Source organism: Sphaeroforma arctica (assembly GCF_001186125.1).
Source record: "Sphaeroforma arctica JP610 unplaced genomic scaffold supercont1.750, whole genome shotgun sequence".
NCBI classification, from domain to species: domain Eukaryota; class Ichthyosporea; order Ichthyophonida; genus Sphaeroforma; species Sphaeroforma arctica.
In genome coordinates, this window is record NW_014039808.1 from 25,873 (window position 1) to 33,504 (window position 7,632).

A 7,632-nucleotide genomic window follows, 5' to 3' on the forward strand; every position below is an offset into this window, starting at 1 on the left:
ATATATATATATATATATATATATATATATATATATTANATTATATATATATANATATATATATATATATATNTATATATATATATATATATATATATATATATGTCTGTGTGGCTTTGCTTTTGTTTTTTTGTTTTATTTTACTTTATTCTACTTTACAATTGTATATTCTTTTTGCTGTAAAATATTTTCATCCTATATATATATATATATATTTATGTGTGTGTGTGTATTTATATTAATTTCTGATTGTCGCGGAGGAACAAATGCTACATCAGGTGTGCGAGTTGTACAATTTGGAGAATCAGTGCATGCGCAGTCCTTCGGACTCATTGTTTGCAGTATCTGTACTCTATACTCATTTTAATAATTTCCAATATTACGCACACGTTTGTATCAACCACTGATGATGTATTTTCCGGTGCACTCCCTAACCACAGATCCAGTGATGAAAAGTACCACTGATAAGAAAGGAAAACGAACCTTCACGGTGGCTTTACCTCATGCGGTGTGTATCCCATCGGTAGAGTTTAGTGCTGTTATTGTGGATGCTTCTCTGCCATCTTGAGGATGAGACCTAGTCGTTATGTATGGCTATGTGTGCTTTTTTAGGGGGTTCAACCGCGTTCTGCGGTCTTAGTGAAGTGAATCAGAATAAGCGACTCTGTTCGTTTTGCAACGAATAAGGTGTTTATTGCATACGTCCATCTTTTGTTATTAGATAACGTTTTTTTGATCCCGCAAAGACATGAATGCATGCCGGTGAGGACATAGTCGCGCAGCCTTTACCGTTTGACGCCCACATGGCCACGATTTGAAGTGTGTTGGTTTATTCCAACTGTCGTTCTTCCATGTGATATCTAATCGATTACACCAACCGGGTGTGCACATATTATGTGGCTATAGGCAGACTCTGACTCCGATGATGGTGCACCCAAGGTCAAGTTCATAAAGAAACCCAAGTTTGATTCCAGCGGTGGCCTGTTCTCCATGCTGCCTGCCCCCAAGGTACTAGTTTTGTGTTTGAGTGTGTGCGTGCATAATCGATGATGGAGGAAGTTGGGGTGAGAGTGCAATGGACATTGTATACCTAGGTATCGTAGATGAGGCACTGTAGTAGATTACTATAGACACCTTGAGATACAGGAGTGTGTAGTTCGGTTTTAAACACTTTCGCGAATGATTAAGTCTGATGTGTTCACCTGTACTTGCGCTGTTGAGCCTCTCTTCCGAAGTGTCGAATTAGAAAAGTTTTTATAATAGGGCGACAAAAGTGTGAGTGATTTCTCTGGGAAGACTGCGTACCTATAAAGCGCTTCCCGGGAAACGAAATCACTGACATTAGTCATTTGCAAGTGGCTGCTGTGCCCTAAGAGATGGCTGGAATGACCTTTGATATATGCCCTTATATATACGCATATATTCTTTGTACTCTCGCAGAGTGATCCCTTCAAGTCGATGGGGTCTCAAACCCAGCAGGTCTCATCTGAAACAACCAGCGCCGTTGACAATAGCGCAAAGTCAGTACCAGTACCTGTCAAGTATGTGTTATTCGGCAAGTGTGCGTCATTGTCTGTGTATGTATCGGATGTTATACATCTGCGATATCTATGTCATCTGACCAATGTGTGTGTCGCCTGTACCATACGTAGCATTGTCTAAGAGTGCCACCTACCTCATCTTTACTGCATATTCGATCGTAATATCCGTCAGGAAATACTTTTTATATGGCTTTTATTGGATATGTGTATCCTGAAAATTAGCATCTGGGAACCGATCCGCTCCTTTTTGGCAGCACCGTGCAGGTTAGTGCTGCGTGTCCTGAGAAGCATGGTATATATCTGATGGTCCTTCCCAGTAAGAGAATACTTTGCAAAAATAATATCTCAAATCTGGTGCATTGCAGTCTACCACCGTCTCAATATATCGCTTTCAACATAAATGAATTTCACAATAATAGGGCCAACAACATGGTACCGATGGCATTGAGCAGAAAGAAGAAGGCGCAGCAAAAGGAAGCCGAAAGTGATGGCGAGAACGATGGCACTGACTTTTTGGCATCGCGTATGTTCATTCTGTACTTGTATAATAATTGTTTTTCTCAAGTATATGTAATATTTGTTATTCTCATGTATACCTAAAGAATAGTATCTAGTCACATGGTTCTTGCAGATAACTTGCGTAGGGGTCGTAGGCCTGGCAGCTACATGTAACCCTCCCATGGTATGCCAGTTGTGGTCTATTTGGTTGCTTTACTTCTCCAATAAGCTCTGATCATCTCACACTTGTGTTACTCGATGCACCCACAGTTGCGCAGCCGACGGCCTATGCGGACGAGCCAGACGAGGGTCCCTCGCTCCCCGATGGAGACGATGTCGTGGGTGCATATGTAAGTAATATTTGTTTGCTTGTATACAATATACCGGTAGCGATGATGTGCGCATAATGTTGAAGGGATAGTTTAATGTAGAATAAGCCTAGTGATGGTGCTGATGATGTGAGCTTGATGTGGATCCGAAAGCTGATTGTTGTCGTTGTATACATATATATGTGTTTAGTATATTCGGCTTCCTGTCATATGTAAATTTCTGTGCATGCTTCCATGTGTGATTAACCTAGTTTAAAGTATGTTAGGTGCAGTGTTTGTATCCATCGTAACATACCAAATACGTCATCAACGGAGAGTTTACATCTATGACTTACTACCAATTTGGTTTTGTGTTTGCGAGTCTTTTGCGTTAAATTGTACTCTCTTTTGTTCATGTGTATAGACGTACGTGTTTATGATTTTTTTGTGACCATTATAGGACTGAATATATGCACAATACAGCCAATGGTTTCAGACGAGCACCCACTAGACTTAACGGTCCCTATTGTCGTTTCACTGTCACATACATTCTATACTGGCGTAATCGAGCATCCCAAGTTGTTGCTTAATTACAGCCAGGGTCATATCCGGCCGACGATTCCGAGGATGTCGCGGGAGCATATGGCGACGATGACGTTACAGGCGCGTATGGAGATGGTGATGTCACAGGCGAGTATGGAGAGAGTGCTGTCACAGCGGCATATGGCAATGGGGTAACAGCCGTACCACCACCACAGCAGAGGTCTTCTGCTATGCATGCGGAAGCGGTAGGTGTTGATATGTCTTTTCGCATTGGAGGTCTTTGAATGTACTTTTTAAGAGTACCACGGGTTGTGGTTAGGCATGCTTCTTTTCTGCTCTTGATATGGTCTCAGTGTATGTTTCACTCTGACACTTAAATTCGTGAGCATGGGACACGAAGTACACGGACGCATGTTTGCGGGTTTTCTGATGATCTATTCGTCCTGTGTGCTGAAATGTAGGACGTGGCTGTTTATCATCACTAACCACAGCCTTCGGTTACACGCAGTTCCGTCACTTGGAGGGCAGAGGCCACAGGCGGACTGACTTTCCCGCAGACATGAATATCATAGGTAAGAACATCTCAGAATATTACAGTGACATATGCGGCATTGCAGCATTGACTTTCACTGCTTATATGTTGGCATTCACATGCTCGAACGTTCTGTACTCTACTTTGAGTGTTAGGCTCGCAATCTTTGTCAAATCGAGAACATATGTGTTCGTAGAGTTGGATTAGGCCTCTATGAGAAAGTGTGTTTCCACGGCCGGTTTTCGTGCGCTTCATGTTTCCAGAGGGTGTTGTCATAGTCATTTGAATATCAACTTATTTGCTTCTCCGAGTCTAATTGCCTAAACATTCCGGTCACATCTGCGTATATCTAAGCAAACGTGTATCAGCAGATATCCAATATCTGTTGATAGCTACTATCTAACACATCCGAATACTTCTATTCCATATATCCGGATGATGTTGTCAGATTACTTCGTAGTCCTGATTCTGACAAACGATATTTCATATTATTTCTTATGGTAGACGTGAACGCTAGCAGCGTGGCCGGTGACACCGATCGATGGGCCAACGACTACAACACCAGCCAGCCGGAGACGCCCATGGTGTCGCTTGCGGTACGTGTGCGTGCCTATAGACCACGTGTGCATTTATGAAACCAATGAGCTTGCTTGTATATACACGTGATGCCCTATAGATATCGTGTGCTGATGGTAATATTTGCTACATTTGTCTGCGCTTGTTCTGGTTCAGACTTCACCCGTCGGTGTATTTGTAGCTGACATCAGGGCTACTAATAAGTACCTACCAATGAGTACCTTTCGGCGCGTCTATTGCGAAGTATATAATATATGGAGCATGCCTTGTTATACGTGTGGTATTAACCTGGAATAGGAATGTGCATGTACCTACAGGTTATTGAAGCGTCTGTGCATAGATACTCAAACGATTAATCGCATGTCTGACCATTTCAACCCGATTGGCTCTGACCTTGTCCTATATCGCATACCCGTGCTTATGCACACAATCGGCAGCTCCCCGAAATGTGTACATGTAATCTTTATCGAAGCAAAGATATGCCTGAATTCCGTCGCTAATTATACATAATTTTTTTAAATGTAGGAGATGAATGCTGACGCGCGGAACAAGGGCAAGACGAAGCAGAAGAATCAGATCACACATCTTGCGGCCCATGCCAAAGCTAACAAACAGCAACTGGAAGCAAGGTAGGTGGTGCCTACAATGTACTGGACACGCTCTTTACCGAAGTATAGGCTGCATTAGGCAACACCTACAATAGCACCAGAGGAGGCAGAATAGAGCTCTATATCTGACACTATACACTCCATTGCAGTCATAGGGAATGTATTGCTTGGTCATCGGGTACGCCTGTCTCACTCCTATATTTACGAAATGTGCCTTTGTGTACAGCCTTGCATGCTCTCATATACTGTGAATCGTTGTCGCTTCTTATACAGATGGGCTAGTCAGCGCGGGGCAATGCAGGGGCAATCGAAAAAGTACGGGTTCTGAGGGTTACCTGGCTGCCTGCTTCGCGTGCTTTCGTATCGAAGCACACCCACCTCCGCTATGGAGTCACTCTCATGCACACACGACGCGTACTTTGTCATATGCTATACGGAATTATCCCAGATACACGAGAAGGATAGCTCAAGTTTGCCGCAGTAATCGGCGCATGTGTAGGGCAGTGTGCTGGGCTATTAAGCACGCACTTGCTTCTTTATAGTGTTTGAGGACATGGGCATCCCGTTGGTCGGTTTCTGGGGCAACAAACCTTGCCGACGGCTTCACGTGGACTTGTGGAATGTGTCATTGTGCATATACTGTTCCAACATACTAGAGCATTGAGGTAGCAGGGTGAAGGACAGAGGGTTGCAGCTACTGCTAATTGGCAAGTCTTGTTTGCAGTAGGCTTGAAACACTCGCAAACATTCTCAATCTAAATGCAAATGAAATCAGCGCAGCGTCATGCTCATGTGCAAGGCCTGAATCTATTATATATACATACCACATATACATACCACATTGCCCTGCAAACGGAGTTGAGATATGTTGTTTGGTTACAGGAATTTACCACATGCAGTTAGCATCGATTGCTGCAACAGGACACCCTCGTCAAGGATGATGAAGTCTAACATCGGTCACGACCTGCACACAGACACGACATTGAACTCAGACGGCACTCGGTAGGAAATAATAGAGTGGCTGTGTGCACATCGCAAATCATGTGGAAACACTCAGCGGTGCTGTAAACCAAACTGCAACGATCTCCGCACGCGCTATCGCTTACAATAATGACCATGCAATCTCCGACGATTGGTGCTATTCAATCAAGGCCTGCTTAGGCGAGTAGTCCTCCTACAGAATATCACCGAAAGCTTGAGGCATGGTAACTTGTTATAACTCGTCAGTTTTGACGCGGTGGCATCTTGCCATTAATAGAAGTGTGCGATGTACATTATATTTTGGTACCACGGCAAAGGAAGTACCGGAATGGTGCCTGTCGCTTCTGTGGCGACAGGCACCGGTTGAATTCTGCCTTCGCGGAACCCCCGCTATTTAATATGCGGAAGCTGAGCTTTTACGCGTTGTTGGCTGTGCTATTCTCGGACGCGACCGTGCCTGACATACAGTAAGTGACATAACAATAAAGGCTCTGAAGGCATTGACCAATACCAAGCAGGCAAGCGCCAGCTGTACTGTTTGAGCATACTTGGCATACGGGTTAAGATATCGCCATTGTACGTTGGAGACGGAAGTCACCCTGAACCTTGTACGAGATAACAGTTAGTACTAAAACCTTACCAATTGAGACGCGAGAAAACTATTAAAATCTCACATCTGTTGTCTACAAACCATCCTGCATTCATATTAAATATCTTTTTGTGTGTAAATGACTTGCACACACACAAAAATCAAGGTACGTGTTCTACTTATCTGTACTCTTTGTCGGTACACATGTATGGATGCAAGACGGTCAGCTACGAACCCACCACATAGTAGAGCGTATAAGCATGCAAATGGGCAGTAAAGCGAGTGTCCTGAGAATTCAGTACGGAAGATACTCCATTCGAAGTACACACGGTACACATACAACGTCTAAACGTGAACGAGGAAGGAAAACAACCCATATAAGCTACCGACCCCACAAATTGCATTCATTTGGCCCCTTCTTCCGCCTCGCATCTGCAGCACACACGCGCTTGTACATGTGTTTCGGATTGGCTGTATTACTACGAGATCCGTACTAACGTTAGTCTCCGTACTAACGTTAGTCTCCGTACTAACGTTAGTCTCCGTACTAACGTTAGTCTCCGTACTAACGTTGGTCTCCGTACTTACATTGGTCTCCGTACTAACGTTGGTCTCCGTACTAACGTTGGTCTCCGTATTAACGTTAGTCTCCGTACTAACGTTAGTCTCCGTACTAACGTTGGTCTCCGTACTTACATTGGTCTCCGTACTAACGTTGGTCTCCGTATTAACGTTGGTCTCCGTACTAACGTTAATCCTAGTGCACAATTGGTGATATTCTTTCTTCAAACCAGATTTGCTACAGAAGTGCTGCGAATAGCTGCGTCTCGACGACGAGCAGGGCGGAAAGCCAAATCGCCTACATTTACTAATGATCTGTGTTGGCACTTCTCCTAGAATACAACATTAACCATCGTCTACAGACTTGTTTCACTATACAGTAGCGCTGAACACAACATAGTCGTCGTGCGCATATAGCGCCCTACTGTACGTGTGACAAACTGCACGTAAATACAAACGCACTAACCAGGGGTCCCAGTGACATGTTTTGTACAGCACATTTATTTATTTACTACATACTTCGCCTGTGACACCCCCATAACAAAATATAAATATAGCCACGTCATGGATATTCCAGTCACAAAATCTGTACTGAAAACTTGATCCCATTTTCTATCGTGTCATGATTTGGGCTACATGTGGGGCCAGAAATCTGGCGGTTTCCACAGCGGCAACCAGGGCTGTGCGGCGGTTCTTTGCACCTGCCACCAGCGCAACCCCACTCGTAACAGGTGGGTCTGAACCTGTGTGTGTGTGTTAGATGGGTCTGAACCTGTGTGTGTGTGTTAGATGGGTCTGAACCTGTGTGTGTGTGTTAGATGGGTCTGAACCTGTGTGTGTGTGTTAGATGGGTCTGAACCTGTGTGTGTGTGTAGTAGAGTGGGTCTGAACCTGT

General features: G+C 44.0%; 3 protein-coding genes across 3 annotated transcripts in view; 2 read left to right on the forward strand and 1 right to left on the reverse strand.

Moving 5' to 3' along the window:
• Positions 1–6,247, forward strand: part of SARC_08391 (hypothetical protein) — a 7,121-nt gene extending 874 nt beyond the window's left edge. The window contains exons 2-11 of the mRNA XM_014297631.1: positions 441–508; positions 907–1,008; positions 1,441–1,541; positions 1,961–2,064; positions 2,310–2,389; positions 2,944–3,135; positions 3,399–3,462; positions 3,927–4,018; positions 4,524–4,627; positions 4,880–6,247. Coding sequence (XP_014153106.1) covers positions 441–508; positions 907–1,008; positions 1,441–1,541; positions 1,961–2,064; positions 2,310–2,389; positions 2,944–3,135; positions 3,399–3,462; positions 3,927–4,018; positions 4,524–4,627; positions 4,880–4,934 — 962 coding nt within the window. The 3' untranslated portion in view covers positions 4,935–6,247. The remainder of the gene's footprint in view (positions 1–440; positions 509–906; positions 1,009–1,440; positions 1,542–1,960; positions 2,065–2,309; positions 2,390–2,943; positions 3,136–3,398; positions 3,463–3,926; positions 4,019–4,523; positions 4,628–4,879) is intronic.
• Positions 5,775–7,276, reverse strand: SARC_08392 (hypothetical protein; the record flags this gene model as incomplete). Its single annotated transcript, XM_014297632.1, has 2 exons — positions 5,775–6,933; positions 7,257–7,276. The coding sequence occupies 2 exons, from the start codon at positions 7,274–7,276 to the stop codon at positions 6,522–6,524; spliced, it is 432 nt and encodes a 143-aa protein (XP_014153107.1). The 3' UTR covers positions 5,775–6,521.
• An 83-nt stretch (positions 7,277–7,359) lies between these two features.
• Positions 7,360–7,632, forward strand: part of SARC_08393 (hypothetical protein) — a gene marked incomplete at its 5' end in the record, with an annotated part of 8,901 nt that continues 8,628 nt past the window's right edge. The window contains one exon of the mRNA XM_014297633.1: positions 7,360–7,468. Within this exon, the coding sequence (XP_014153108.1) occupies positions 7,360–7,468 (109 nt within the window). The remainder of the gene's footprint in view (positions 7,469–7,632) is intronic.